A 15,727-nucleotide genomic window follows, 5' to 3' on the forward strand; every position below is an offset into this window, starting at 1 on the left:
AGAGCCTTGAAAGGGGATTATTACAATTAGAATATGTCACATACAGACACGTGTGTGAAAGCAGCTGAAGGAAAAGCAGACCCCAAATGTTCTGTATTGATTGCAAATCTATTGTTTCAAACTAATCAAATCAAGAAACGGGTTGTTTCTGTCAATCTGGAACCAGCTTGATAAAACTACAACAGAGGTAACTTGTCAGTGGAAAATGCTCTAGTCTAGCAACAGGAAAGTGACGGCAAGATTGCCCTGCATCACTCCTGCTGGTTCTTTTCCTCTCAGCCCAACAGAAGGTAGCAGAGAAAGTAAAAGACCACTCCCTAAGATATAAGAGGCATATCATAAAACCAGAATATATTTCTCATCACCACTGAAGAGGAACCCAGAAGATCCTGGCTTGACCACTTGAATGCCTACAAGCTTGTGAGTGTGAGACCTGGCACAGAATCAACTTGCCTAGAGATTTTGTATAGAGATCTCTGCCTTTCCATAAGGTGGTATTTGTTTATCAGAGCTGGGGATCCAGAGAAGAGGCAGAGCCATGGTGTAGTAAACTGTTATTGCTGACTATTGTTAGGCTAATGAGCTGTAGTTGATTGTTGCAGTTTGTGGCAATTGGGGGGCGGGAGAGAAAAAGGCAAAAATGAAAGCACAAGCCACTCACTCTGAACTGTGAATGTCATAGCTCTTGGCTATTACTATTATTAATTATTGTTGTTGTTATTATTATTATCATCATCCTCATTGCTATTACATTACGTTCCTGCCTTTGGATTGTAGTTCTTGTGGTCTGTGATAACACAGAGGTTTTAAATAAAAATACATTGTTTCCAGTAAAAATACATTGTGACTGCCATTACCCTCCCACTGTGCTTTGAACATAAAAGCAATTTGCTTCATGGCACAGTAGAATGAAACAAAGTTTCTCAAAAAGAAAGTTCAAGTTTCTGAAGCTGATTTCCAGAAGCATTACGATTATCTGTCCTGAAGACCTCCTGCAGCTAAGTCTTATGCTGGAGCCCTGTATTGCTGAAACCTCTCCACGTTCTAGCTTTAAGTAAGCCTTCACCGTTTTTCATTTGTTCTTCCAAGACCAGCTTGTCTATTTCGTTAGTGCTAATAACCCTTGTGGAAAAGAGGTGACCCTGCCTCCACAGAGTTCGTCCCGGAGGCGGTTCAGTCCTCGGGGGCGGTTCGTGCCCGGAGGCGATTCAGCAGCAACCCGGGAAGGCTGCGGGTACGCAGCTGCGGGCAGGCAGGCAGAAAGTGCCGGGAGCCGAAACAAGCTCCGGGCTGCTCTCGAACGCAGCAGCGGGGAATGAATGCAGTGCCGGGAGGCAGGCTGTGACTCACAAGACAGATCTCCGAGATGCAGCTTGGGAAGGTATGGCAGAGTGAAGGGCGTGTGTGTGTGCCCATCTCCTATTTATTTTCCGCTGTAATACGCTAGCCTGAGCTTGTGACCTAAAGAGACATTTTTGTGATGACCAGCATAGCTACACAACTGCCATGTTCACCCTTGTGTAGAGTCTTGTAGCTACTGTGTGAGCAACAGTGTGTTGAGAGCTTTGATAGGTATAAAAACAGTGCAACAGAAAGCTGTTACTTGAAAGCAGTGCTTTCCTGAAGCCATGATACATCTTTCAGTGTTTTCACTTCTGTGAGCTGAAATTTCTCTCTCATGTATTGTTCTGACTTGATTTTATACGTTTTGGAGAATGTTTGCCTGAATTTCTTAGAGCCATGGTCAAGTTTTCGCTACACTGTATTATCTGATAACTTTGTTATTCAATGTGTTCATTGTGGATGGATTCTTGCAGCCTGATTTTACACATAAGAACTCGCTTGGGAGAGGCTGAGGGAGCTGGGGGTGTGCAGCCTGCAGAAGAGGAGGCTCAGGGCAGACCTCACTGCTGTCTACAACTATCTGAAGGGAGGTTGTAGCCAAGTGGGGTTGGTCTCTTCTGCCAGGCAACCAGCAACAGAACAAGGGGATAAAGTCTGAAGTTGTGCAGGGGGAGGTCTAGGCTGGATGTTAAGAGGTAGTTCTTGCCAGAGAGAGTGATTGGCATTGGAATGGGCTGCCCAGGGAGGTGGTGGAGTTGCCATCCCTGGAGGTGTTCAAGAAGAGACTGGATGAGGCACTTAGTGCCATGGTCTGGTTGATTGGCCAGGGCTGGGTGCTAGGTTGGCCTGGATGATTTTGGAGGTCTCTTCCAACCTGGTTGATTCTATGATTCTGTGATTCTATGATAAATGGGGTGGCAAACAGCATCATCCAGGGCATGGCACAATGTGGCACTTGGCATAACAGTTTGCACAGAAAGGGCACACAGGAAGGGTGCTTAAGTTCTGCCAGTTCAAAAAGTGCTTTCAGATGGCTGCTGTCACCCTCCCAGGAGGAGCTTAAATATGATCTTTACCTGTCAGAAAGCTATGATCTCTGCACTCACCAGAACAGATATAATAACCCATCCAGAGCTCCCCCTAAACAGACAGCTGTCCAGGTCCTGGGCTGCAAGGAGTGCCAGAGGCTTTCAGTGGTAATGGATGGCAGTAGTGAGAACATCTCTGTGCAGTTGTGACCTGCTGGACAATCTGCACAGCCTGGTGGCAGACTTGCACAAGGAAGTGTAAAGCTTGAGAAAGCATCAGGGAATCTGAGCAAGAGGGAGACTGGTGGGACCAGTTCCCTGAAACAAAAAACAGGAGCACCCACCACAATAAAACAAACCAAAACCCAACCAACCAACAAAAAAAAAAAAAACAAAACCAAAAAACCCCAACAACAACAACAAAACCCAAACAAACCCCAAAAAACCACCCCTTGTATTCCTCCCTTACCAGACTGAAGGTAGCAGCCTATCTGAAAATCAGTCCACACTCAAGGCAGCAGGCAAATGCTTGGATTGCCCACCTCACCCTTTCAGATGCTTCTGTATGACAAGTATGAGGCTTTAGTCGTGGAAGGTCAGTCAATGGGTGATGTGGATCTACAGCCCATCTACAGCAGAGGTGTGGCCACGGTCTGAAAAGTCTACCTCAGGTATCATGAATACCTCCACTAGGAAGGTAAGGGTTATAGTTGCAAGAGACTCTCTTCTGAGTGGAACAAAAGGTCCAATATGCCAAACACTCTTCTTGGGAAAGCCTGCTGCCTCCCTGAAGTCTTGATTAAAGATATCACTAGGAAACTCTCCTAGTTTGGTATGGTTTTGAGACTATTAACCATTACTGCTCTTCAGTGTGGATGGAGATGAAGCTGCAATGCATAGCCCAAGAGTGATCAAAAGAGAGTTCAGGGCCACAAGACAGTTGGAGAGGAAGTCTGGAGTGCAAATTATTTTGTCTTCTATCCTTCCAGTTGCAATTGCTATCCCTCTGTGCTAGTTTGAAGCTAACTAGAATGTTTTAGTGAGAAGGATTAGATCACAGACTATGAAAGAGAAACACTGCTATGTCTACTTAACTCATAGACTTGCTGAGATGTATAAGAACAAGAATCCAAACATAGATAAGGGAGTCGCGTTTCTTCTGCTTAGGGCATTGCCTGAGCTGCATGTCTCTCTAGCCTCTCTTCTGTCTCTCTGATTAATCCACTTTGCTTCCTAACCCCCTGGCCGAACCTGCATTCTTCCTTGGGACTGGAGTAAGGTTGAGAGGGGTGGAAGAAGGTGGAAGGGCAGTTGGGAGCCCCTCCTGGGGACTCAGGTTTCTGGGAGGGCTGTTGTGTTTCTGTATTACCTTTTATCTTGTATATTTCTGTCTATAACTGTATATACTCTAAATATCTGCTTGTATATTCTGCTAAGCTGTAAATATAAGCTTCATTCAAATTTCCAGAGGCAGCTGAGTCTAGTCTGGGTGATTTCCAAAGTGTCTGGGGGGTGGGTAACACCCAAACCATTGCACCCTCTAATTCATTTATTCATTGTCTCTCCTTTTGAAGCTCTATGATAACACAGTGGATTCTCTTCTATTATTTGCATGTTGTGAAAAGCTTTAACAAATTAAACTTGACAGAACATTTTCCCAGGATGCATCAGCAAGTTTTGTATGTTACACACAGTGACCTGTGTTATGGAAATACTTTATGTAAAATGACATATATGCTTAAATATGACACCAGCTTCACCTCCATTCAGGTGTACAATTTAGTTGGGTTGTGGCGATATTAACTGGTTGGGGGAACAGGAAGCACATCAAAAGTTCTGAGGAAATATTTGTATATGTAGCAGTATGCTCCAAAAGTTCCCCAGTTCATGCAATTTTGGAAAGATGAGGAGTCCTGAAATCCTTGGAGAAATTGCTTTCAATTTATCCCTTACCTCACTAGCTAACCCTACCTCTCTTCCAGTGCCACAGCCAGACCTGGACAATAGAATCTCAAGCTTCTGCTGTATTTATGCTTCTAAATTACATTATTAATTTCCCCCTCTGTCTTGACTGAAGCACTTTATATTTTGTGTAAATGAGACATGGCAACATTTGTTGTTGGTCTCCAGAACTGTTTTTCTCATATGACAAAGTTAATGTTTGTCCAGGGAACTTACGATGTCGCTGGAAGGTGATATGTCATTGAGTCACTCATCTTTCCTTATCTTTCTTCAGGTGAAACAGATTTTTCCTTCTAAAATGACTTTCCAAGCTCTGATTTTGTGTCTGGCTTGTACTTGGCTTGGAAAGGCAAATGGTAAGCTGAATTTCCTGAAATCTGACTGAAAATGGCTGGTGAATTGTTTTCTGATTTCTGAGACTTCAAAAGTCAGAGGCAACAACAGGTGAAGTGTAGATTGCTGGTACCATTTGTCATATGATGGATATCTGGGGCACAAGATGTGCTGGATGAGCATTTGGAGATGGGAGAGACATGCGGTATCCCAGATCTACAATGATAGGTGTTCAGGAAAAGCCTGGATGAGGCACTTAGTGCCATGGTCTAGTTGACTGGATAGGGCTGGATGATCTTGGAGGTCTCTTCCAACCTCATTGATTCTATGACTCTATGATACTGGGTACTGTTGTTCTCCTGAGTTCAAAACTTCTGGTAGTAGATCCTCTTCTTGGGACCACATCTGCTTCTTTTGCTCCCTTCCAAAACCATTGGAAACTTTGAAGCTCTGTGGTACAGAAATTTTCTTTAGCCCATTTTGCTGGTCAGTTCTCTGAGAATGATCTGGTGTGTACTTCCCTTGTTCATCCAATCTTCCTCTAGCTTTCAGGAAACAAAAATTGAGTCTTTGCTGAGAATGGGAAGCCATGATCTGGTCTAATAGAACTGAAATGGGAAGTCTGCAGGACCATATGGGTACAGAAATATGGTGTGTCTTTTAAACAGTTTTGGAGAAAGCCAGAGCCTCAGCCATTGTAAATGAAAATAGCTGCACTGATTTCTTGGAGGATGCAGGACAAGGACTCTTTGGTGGGGAAAAATCCATAGAAAGAATATATAATTGATTAAATCATATTTGTGGGAAATCCAGGCCTTAGAATCAGCACTAGACTTCTGAAAATGTCTGAAACCTGCCCATTTTGCTCACTATTTTATGTCATTGCAGTGGTTCCTCAGGCTGAAGAAAGAAATGTGAAGATGGGTGACAACGTGACTCTCAGTTGTGCTCTGACAAAAGCCAGTGATGTTGTGCAAGTGACATGGCAAAAGGACTCTGAAAATTCAAACAGTAATATAGCTACATACAGTAACATAAAAGGATTAAAGATTCATGAACCCTATCAAGACCGAATGAATTTCACAAGTCTGGCACTCAATGAGACAAGCATCACTTTGTGGAACACTACGATGGATGATTCAGGGTGTTACACGTGTCTCTTCAATACTTTCCCTTATGGCTCCTCGTCAGGACATACCTGCCTGAAGGTCGTTGGTGAGATCTCTGTAGGGATATCTCTCTAGTGGAGAAAAAAGATATTTTTTTAACTGCAGCATTTCCTTGGGCAGACTCGGTTCTAAGTCTGAGGATCAAGAAATAGTTTATCATTATTTTCAAAGCTGGAATTTCAGGTTGAATGAAACTTTGGGGTATATAACCTCAATAAAATTGAATGAGTATTGAATTGTGAAGGGGACTTGAGCCAATGAATTTTTTGCATTCCTGTGTCATTGCTGTGAAACTATAAGCTTTGCTGTGATTGATAGTGGTTAAACTGCTACAGCTGCTTGTGACCACTCACTGTGGTGACGGATTGTCTCCTTTGTGTCTTGGAAGGTCTCAATGCATCTGTCCATTACAACATATCTGAAGATCATTTGGTAGCCATCTGTAATGCTGTTGGCTTCCCAGAGCCCACCATCACATGGAACAACTTGTTCAATTCTACTCCTACACAGCAGAAAGTCAAACACACCACTGGAGTGGTGTCTGTCACCAGTAAACTGGAAATCAACACCCAGAGTATTGTTGTGAAGGACTTGACATGCAGAGTAAGCAATGGGAATGGAAAAGTGGAATTGCCTGTGGAAATGAGAGGAGGTAGGTGAAAACAAAACTACTTGGTAGTGTTCTCTTGACCTCCATGTTTTGCAATAGCATGCTTAGATGACAATTTACTGGGAAGAGGAAGGAGTGAAATGTGGTTTTGTCAAGTAAGAAGAAAGGAAATGCCATCTTTGAGATGGCAACATACTGGGGACCCCTACAAGAGGGGGAAAAATCAAACTAGTTAGTGAGCTGTGAGTTTTAGACATACCATGTGTTTCATAGCAAGCCAATCTGCAGTTTTCACATAGGCCTCCATAGTGTCTTTGACAGTCTAAAGACATATAAATATTTGTCACTTGTGATGGTTTGGGTGTTCCCTGCCCCCTCCTCCTCCCCCCCCCCCCCCCCCCCACACACACACACTTTGGAAAATCACCCAGACTAGACTCAGCAGCTCTGGAAATTGAATGCAGCTTTATATTTACAGCTTAGCACAATATCCAAGCAGGTATTTACAATCTATACAGAAATGTGCAAGTTACAAAGTAATACAGAAACACAACAGCTCTCCCAGAAACCAGAGTCCCCAGGAGAGGCTCTCAACCACTCCTCCACCTTCTTCCCACCACTCTACCCTACCCAAAATTTAGCTCTATGCTTCAAGGTAGTTTGGAGGGTCAGCCAGAGGGGTTAGGAAGCAGATGGATTAGTCACACAGGTTAGAGAGAGAAGTGTAGCCCAAAAAGCCCAGAGAGCAAATCTGTTTTCTATGTTTATGTTCTTGTTCTTATACATCCCAGTAAGCCTATGAGTGCAGCATATATCACCATTGTTTCCTTTCCACAGCCTATAATCTGTCTGCCACAAGAAGCTCCTAGCCAAGCTGGCAGCTCATGGTTTGGACAGATTCACTCTGTGCTGGATCAAGAACTGGCTGGATGGCAGAGCCCAGAGAGTGGTGGTGAATGGTGCCACATCCAGTTGGCAGCTGTCACTAGTGGTGTTCCCCAAGGATCAGTGCTGGGCCCAGTCCTGTTCAATATCTTTATTGATGACCTGGACGAGGGCATTGAGTCCAGCATCAGTAAGTTTGCAGATGACACCAAGCTAGGAGCAGGTGTTGATCTGTTGGAAGGTAGGAGAGCCCTGCAGAGGGACCTGGACAGGCTGGATGGGTGGGCAGAGGCCAATGGGATGAGATTTAACAAGGCCAAGTGCAGGGTTCTGCACTCTGGCCACAACAACCCGAAGCAGCGCTATAGGCTGGGGACTGAGTGGCTGGAGAGCAGCCAGGAGGAAAGGGACCTGGGGGTACTGATAGATAGTAGTCTAAAGACGAGCCAGCAGTGTGCCCAGGTGGCCAAGAGAGCCAATGACATCCTGGCCTGCATCAGGAACAGTGTGGCCAGTAGGACAAGGGAGGTTATTCTTCCCCTGTACTCAGCACTGGTCAGGCCACACCTTGAGTACTGTGTCCAGTTCTGGGCCCCTCAATTCAAGAAGGATGTTGAGGTGCTGGAACATGTCCAGAGAAGGGTGACAAAGCTGGTGAGGGGCCTGGAACACAAATCCTATGAGGAGAGGCTGAGGGAGTTGGGATTGTTTAGCCTGGAGAAGAGGAGGCTCAGGGGTGACTTCATTGGTGTCTACAACTACCTGAAGGGGCATTGTAGCCAGGTGGGGAGTGGCCTCTTCTCCCAGGTAACCAGCAATAGAACAAGAGGACACAGTCTCAAGTTGTGGCAGGGTAGGTATAGGCTGGATATTAGGAAGAAGTTCTTGCCAGAGAGAGTGATTTCCCATTGGAATGGGCTGCCCAGGGAGGTGGTGGAGGCACCGTCCCTGGGGGTATTCAAGAAAAGACTGGATGAGGCACTTAGTGCCATGGTCTAGTTGATAGGATAGGGCTGGGGGATAGGTTGGACTGGGTGATCTTGGAGGTCTCTTCCAACCTGGTTGATTCTATGATTCTCTCCAAAATATTCTAGCTAGCTTCAAACTAACACACCATCTAACATCAACATACAGAGAAACACTATGCTTCAAGGTCATCAAGTCCAACCGTTACACCCAGGAGTGCAGCTCAGACTGAGATGTACCTGGCTGGAGACCAGCCCTGTGGAAATGGACTTGGGGATCTTGGTGGATTACAAACTCACAATAGTGAGCAGTATGCTGCAGCAACAAAGAAAGCCAACAGATTGCTGGGTTGCATCAACAAGGACATTACCAGCAGAGATAAAGAAGCCATTATTTCAGTCTTGTCAGATCACACCTGGAGTACTGCATACTGCAGACAGGCTGGAAAGTGGCAGGATGGAGATTCTCTCTGCTCCTCCTTTTGTATTAATGTATTTATAGAAGTATTTTTTATTATCTTTTATGGCAGTAGCTAGACTGAGAGTTTCAGTTGGGCTTTGGCTGTTCTAATTTTCTCCCTCTGTAACTTCACTGCATCTTTGTAGTCCTTCTGAGTGGCCTTTTCCAAAGTTTCTGAGTTTCAGCCAAAGCTCTCCACTCAGCCAGACTGGCCTTCTTCCCTGCTGTCCTGTCTTTCAGCACATGGGGATGGCCTACTCTTGCACTTTTAAGATATCCTTCTTGAAGAGGACCCAGGTTGCCTCAACATCTTTGTCATTCCGATGGCCTTCTAAGAGACACTGCCAATCACTCTCCTGAACAGGCCCAAGTCTGCTTGATAGAAGTCTAAGATGGCAGTTCTGCTAACCCTGCTCCTTACTTCTCTGAGAGTTGAAAACTATTATTTCATTATGACTAAGCCCACGATGGCCTCCAAATGTTCTATCTTCCACAAGTCCTTCTCTGTTAACAAGCAGCAAGTCCAGGAGGGCACCTCCTCTAGTTGGCTCCTTCACCTGCTGTGTCAGGAAATTACCTTTCATGCACTCCAAGAATCTCCAGGGCTGTTTCCCCTCTGCACACATCTAGGAAGTTGAAGCTCCCCCCAGAACAAGAGGTAGCTCTTGTGAAACCTCTCCCAACTGCTTATAGAATACTTCATCAGTCTCATAGTCCTGACAGAACTATTGTTCAGTAAAACACTGTGAACTCAACAACAGCTCTGTAGCTCGCTTAATCAATACGGAATTGTCATCTTCAAAACTAGTAGCAAACTGTCTTTGAGCAACAATTATCCAAATGTTTCAGTTAAGCTTACTACATGTTTTGGTGCAGTTGACTTACAGAAAATGAGACTTCACAACACGCAAAGTGTTCTCAGGAAAGGCATGTTTAATCAGTGCTGGGTGACAAGGGGGTTCCTCCTCCAAAGCCCTTGCACACCTTCACCTTGTTCAGGTAGAATATTTATGCTACAAACTCATACATATTCAGTACAGGGGTAGGGTTATTACAATTAGTTCTGGGAATAGGTGGAGTTATTACAGTCAGTTCCTGGAACTAATTTCCATAATGTCCTACCTCTTGACACATGCTCATTGCCACCTGGTGGTCACCTTCTGAGGTCTTGGGGAGGAAGGCCAATGTCTTCCTCACTCTGACCTCTCTCTACCTTTTGTCCACCTGGCACCAGCTGTGTGTCACATTCTTGGCTGGAGTCTCCAATGATCTCATCTTTGAATACAATAGTCTTCTTCTCCATGAGAGTGTTTCAAGAGCCTCTCAAGCTTAACCCCCCTCCTTTGTGTTTATCTGATTGATGATGCTTTGTATCAGTACTCACATAGTTAATGATTTAACTAGGTTCCTACACTCTGTTCTCTAGCCCTTTCCCCATATCACAGTCCACCTCTGTATTTTCTTTTAGTTTCTCTGTTATTTTTCCTAAGCCATGCATGCATTGAATAATGGTCAGGGAGGAGCAGTATTTTCAGACAGATAGGAGAGTAATAACTTTATTTTCATGGGAAAATCTTAACTATATCAGTGTAACATCTAAATACCTTGTAGTGCTAATTTATTTCTTCTTCCAACGCTCTCTTCTGCTGGAAAGGCTTTCTACCCAGTTCTATATATGAGAAACAGAAAAGATGAAGTACCATTCTCAGGTCACGCAGGACTTTCAATTTAGGTAATTTAAAATTCTTGTCTCCAAATACAAAGCCTTCAAAGGAAATGAGGAAGGCAGGAAAAGCAGCTTGGAAATGTGTGTTAATTTCCAAATTATGTGCTTAAGAAGTGATTGTTATAGGAATGGTAGTGAAGAGTAAGATCTGACTTTTGGTATCTTTTCTCCAAAAGTTCAAAACAAAATTAATTCTGAGTGACACTGAGAAAACATAAAAAATCTTTTTAGTCTGTGTAAAATGCAGTGTTCTTTTGTTCCAGACATTTCAAAAGGAAATGCATATCTCTAACAGCAGGGAAAAAAGGACTGTTTCCTTGCTAGGAGAATGGAAAAATCTGCTAATGGCTTGTTGTTTTCTCTTTCTCTAACAGATAAGATTTTGAAATCAAATTAATAGCTTGGCCTAGATGTGATGGTTTTGGCTTGGTTCAACTGAATTGCTTGTATTATAATTTTGATTAACGGCAGTCAAATGAAGTAGCTAATGTCTGATCAGGAAGGGACATTTACACTCATGTGTCATGTAGACCTACTTGAAGACATTACAAGAGAATTACAGAACTCTTTAGATTGGAAAAGCCCTTCAGGCTCCTCGAGCCCAATTGTTAGTTTCACACTGACAAGTCCTTGACTAAACCAAATCCCTCAGCACAACATCTCATCACTATGAATTGCTATGCCTGGAAAGGACCACCAGGATCAGCCAGTCCAACCTTCATCCCAGCACCCTTCATCACTAAACCATAGCCTCAAGTGCCACAGACACTCTCCTTTAAAACACCTCCAGGGATGGTGACTCCACCACCTTCCTGGGCAGCCTCTTCCAGTGCCTGACCACCCACTCAGGAAAGAACTTCCTCCCAACAGCCAACCTAAACCTCCCCTGACGCAACTTGAGGCCATTTCCTCTTGTCCTATCATTAGTAACTGGGGAGAAGAGACCAGCTCCAGCCTCACCACAACCTCCTTTGAAGTAGTTGTAGAGGGCAATAAGGTCCTCTCTTAGCCTTCTCTTCCCCAGACTAAACAAAAACGTAGCTGGTCTTAATTTCTGAAAGTTAATTTAGTTTTTTCCAATAGTGATAAATGTTTAACAGTAAAAGGAATAACTTTGACTCTGCAAACAAAAAAATCTAATTCTGGATGAGCAAAAATCCTCTTCTGAAAGTGTCAAGACTTGCATAAAATTCTGTGTCTGTATGTGTGCATACCAGCTACCACAACAGGTATTGCCATGAATGAACATGAGCAAACCTTTCTAGAAAGCATTTTCTGTTAGCAAATAGGCTTCTCTCTGAAGGTTCATGTGTTCACTCTCTCATTAGAGCAGTTGCTACTTTCATGAAGCAATAAATTTCACAAACTCGATGAGGAACCATGAGGTAATTTGGCATTACTGCATTAAGCGAAAATGAGAGGTATTCAAAAAAACGGTAGGAGAATTAGGTTGTAGGAATCTGTTAACTACAAATGGCAGTTCTGCCTCACATTGGTGGCCACATAGCCCTGAGGGATATTGGAGCAAGAATTGTACTAATGAAACTGTGTGTTATCATTCACAAAATAACAGTAATCCTTTCATGGAGATAATTGGACTAAAGGATTTTTGGGAAAACCCAAAAAGGAGTGATTCTGCATGGCAAGCACCAGATGGGTTACTCTGGATCTGTGGAAAGAGGGCCTTTACAGAGTTGCCAAGAAAGCAGAGGGGGATCTGTGCTATTGGAATAACACAACCAGCCTTCTTTCTGTTACCAAAAGCTTGGTGGAAACAAGTGGGGTTTATTCTTTCATGTGGTTTTGGAGGATTGATATTCTTGCCATGCATGATTCCTTGCTTTATTCGCTTGATCCAGTCAACAGTACAAGAAATGCAGGTGACTATACCACAGGGAGACTGGGGAGAGTCAGGTGTAAAGATGTATGTCCTCAAGAAAAAGGACCTATCCCAGGGAAAAAAGTCCTATCCCAGGGAGCAGTGAGCAGAGCCTGTTCCCTCCCATCCTGGCCAGCCCTCAGATATTTATAAACATTTATCAAATCCCCTCTAAGTCTTCTTTTCTCCAGACTAAAAAGCACCAGGTCTCTCAACCTCTCCTCATAAGCCATGCCCTTCTGTCCCCTAATCATCCTTGTAGCCCTCCGTTGGACCCTCTCCAGCAGATCCTTGTCCCTCTTAAACTGGGGAGCCCAAAACTGAAAAACAATATTCAAGATGGGGTCTTGAATACCAGGGCAGAGCAGAGGGGGAGGAGAACCTCCCTTGATCTGCTGGACACACTCTTCCTAATACACCCCAGGATGCCATTGGCCTTCTTGGCCACAAGGGCACATTACTGTGCCATGGGTAACTTGTTATCCACCAGGACCCCCAGATTCCTCTCCACAGGGCTGCTTTCCAGCAGATCACCTCCCAGCCTGTACTGGTGCAGTTTGTTATTCCTCCCCAGATGCAGGACTCTGCACTTGTCCTTGTTGAACTTCATCTGGTTCCTCTGTACCCAGCTCTCAGTCTGTCCAGGTCTCTCTGGATGGCTGCACAGCCTTCAGCTGTATAAGCCAAGGCTCTCAGCTTGGTGTCATCAGCAAACATACTGAGCAGACATTCTGTGTCCTCATCAATGTCATTGATGAAGATGTTGAACAGGACTGGCCCCAGCACTGATCCCTGGGGGACACCACTTGCCTCTTTTTGCTGGTTTTCCTAAATAAACTATTCTTTTGCTCTTTTTTTTTTTTTTTTTTTTTTTCCCCACAGAAGAGGGACCCTCATTTCTTTGGATGGTGATCACTGGGGGGATTTTAATCATCATAACAGTTTTGATTCTGATCACACTGTGCTGCAGGAAGAGGATATGCAGGAAGGGTTGAAATGGTGAGTCTGATATATGGAAACCAACAGTTTTCATAGAGCCTCATATTGGGTCTGGTCATCAGAAGAATAAGAAGAATGTTGAGATACTACTAGGGGCTATGAGACTGTCACAGAGGACAAGTAAACTTTGTAATAATGTGTTTACACTTACTAGAGGTTACCTCAGCTGCAATTCTGAGAGCTGTTTTCCCACTGCTACTGCTGAGGGACAATGCCAGATTACAAGTTGTGAGAGGAGGATCCAAGCAGAGCAGGACATGCCCTCATGTTTTGTTTTCAGCAGAAGTAATTCACTGGTTGCATTTTCATGGAGGGCTGCGAAAGTGTTGAGCATAAGTATGCTCAGAATTTCTGGCAAAAAGGTATGTTGGGGAGAAATCTGCTCATGCCCTCGGGACTCTCACAGTATCCTATTTGTGTTTTTAAGACAAACAATGTAATACAACATAGTAGGAGTCTGCTAATGCTGAATGTCCTAGTATGCATGATCAGCTCAACTTTCTAGTTTTAGTTACTAGTAAGAGAATGACAGGAAAAAAATATAGGAGAGGGAAGGCCTTAGGCTTCAGAAACCACACATTGGTTTATGGTCATTTGTAGTTTCACTCTTACTTGAGTAGATAAAAAGTACTTGTGGGTTTCAGTCTGCGAGCTCCATTATCTTGGGCCCAGCCAGCCAGGTTCCAGGATGATGTACCTGAATGCAAACTACTGACACAGGGTCATGGAGACGTAGTTACTTGCTGTAGATGGGCCACAGGCCCCTTTCTGTAGACAAGAGTCTGTTTATTGGGAGATGCTTACATGCTTTACTTCCCTTCCTACAGTGTACCAACTTTTGGACTCGCTGTCTACTAATCACTCTTGTCTTATACCCTCACAGATGGGTTTTGATACCTGTTTCTCATCCATTCCAGCGATACAGCTTTCTTCTATCACTCAATTTTCCTATCTCTTCCCATACAAGCCTGAAGGTCAGTCAACATTATCTGCCAACTCTGGGTTCCCACAGCTTGCCTAACTTTGCATTCTACTAATACATTTAAAAATGTCAGCTTACATTAACTCAGTCTCTGAACATTTGTACACTGTCTTCATAATGAGAATGTGATACAAAGTAGTGTTTCCAGGATGTGGTAGGTTGAGATTACCCCAAAAATAAGTTACCAGAAGTTTTGGAAGCAAAATGAAGCTAACATTCATCTAAAATCTAGAAGTATAAAATGCAATGAATACATACAAAATACATTTACATATATTTATAATTCAGAAACAACACAAGGACCCTCATTGAATTGTTCCCCCAGTAGCAACGTGGGGGTTAGTCTCTTCTGCCAGGCAACCAGCAACAGAACAAGGGGACACAGTCTCAAGTTGTGCCAGGGGAGGTCTAGGCTGGATGTTAGGAGGAAGTTGTTGCCAGAGAGGGTGATTGGCATTGGAATGGGCTGCCCAGGGAGGTAGTAGAGTCACTGTCCCTGGAGGTGCTCAAGAAAAGAGTGGATGAGGCACATAGTGCCATGGTCTAGTTGACTGGACAGGATGGGGTGCTAGGTTGGCCTGGATGATCTTGGAGGTCTCTTCCAACCTGGTTGATTTTGTGATTCTTCTGCACAAGGGTAAAGTGAATAGCTGTCCCCGCAGAGAGAGAATCAGAAAGGCCTGCTGCTATCTACTTAGCCATAACAAGAGTCTCAGCCAAGGTCAGCAAAGCCACGCAAAAGCATCAGCCAGCAGCCAGAGTGAAGAAGAGAAAAGGAAGAAAAAACAGTTTGTGCTGCAAATTATATCCCAATCCAGCAATCCAATGGAATGATATGGACCTATCTATTATTGTTCTTTCCTTGCTTTATTTACCTTTTATTCAAATATGTCAAGAAAGCTCCTATTTCTTGTTTGCAATTAAGAACTAGGTTTGAGTGGTAGTTTTAAACTGCCACACAGGAGTATCAGACATGTCTGTTGTGAACTTAACTCCTACAACATCTGCTGTTAAGAGGGGTTGACTGAGTAAATCTGCTACTGCCAGGAACATAAAAATCTTCACAGTGAGAAATAAGTTAACACTTCTTACATCTCAAATATAACTTTTTAATTTAAAACACATTTGAGTTTTTCATTGATTGTAAAGCAATTTTAAAAAATCTGTTGAATTTTCAGACCAACTTGAAGTTAAAGGGCAAGGAATTGTGTCTTAATCTTATGGGGGGGTTTATTTTCTGAAGGATCAGGAGAAAACATTGAAACACTTCCAAGAAAAAAAATGTATCTTTATTCTAGAACAACCATTACATACACAAATTACTTTAGGTCAAGCAGACCTTGAAGGAGACACCTTAAGGGAGAATTTGCTAGAGCAGATCAGAG

At 43.6% G+C, this 15,727-nt stretch overlaps 1 protein-coding gene across 8 annotated transcripts in view; it reads left to right on the plus strand.

Annotated features, from left to right (window-relative positions):
* Positions 1 to 212: 212 nt before the first annotated feature.
* The window catches only part of CD200 (CD200 molecule), a 37,491-nt gene continuing 21,976 nt past the window's right edge, over positions 213 to 15,727 (plus strand). Inside the window, exons 1-7 of one of the 8 annotated variants that reach the window (XR_010302348.1) lie at positions 213 to 1,381; positions 4,609 to 4,690; positions 5,556 to 5,882; positions 6,225 to 6,488; positions 13,244 to 13,360; positions 14,244 to 14,334; positions 14,979 to 15,464. Coding sequence is in view for 7 of the 8 variants with exons in the window: in XM_064143445.1 (XP_063999515.1) it covers positions 1,367 to 1,381; positions 4,609 to 4,690; positions 5,556 to 5,882; positions 6,225 to 6,488; positions 13,244 to 13,356 (801 nt within the window). In the remaining variant the exon portion in view is untranslated. Of the gene's footprint in view, positions 1,382 to 4,608; positions 4,691 to 5,555; positions 5,883 to 6,224; positions 6,489 to 13,243; positions 15,465 to 15,727 lie in introns of those variants that run through there. The other 7 variants (XM_064143445.1, XM_064143446.1, XM_064143444.1 and 4 more) reach the window with 7 other exon arrangements.

The sequence above is a fragment of the Pogoniulus pusillus genome, chromosome 5, assembly GCF_015220805.1.
Source record: "Pogoniulus pusillus isolate bPogPus1 chromosome 5, bPogPus1.pri, whole genome shotgun sequence".
Lineage (NCBI taxonomy): Eukaryota > Metazoa > Chordata > Aves > Piciformes > Lybiidae > Pogoniulus > Pogoniulus pusillus.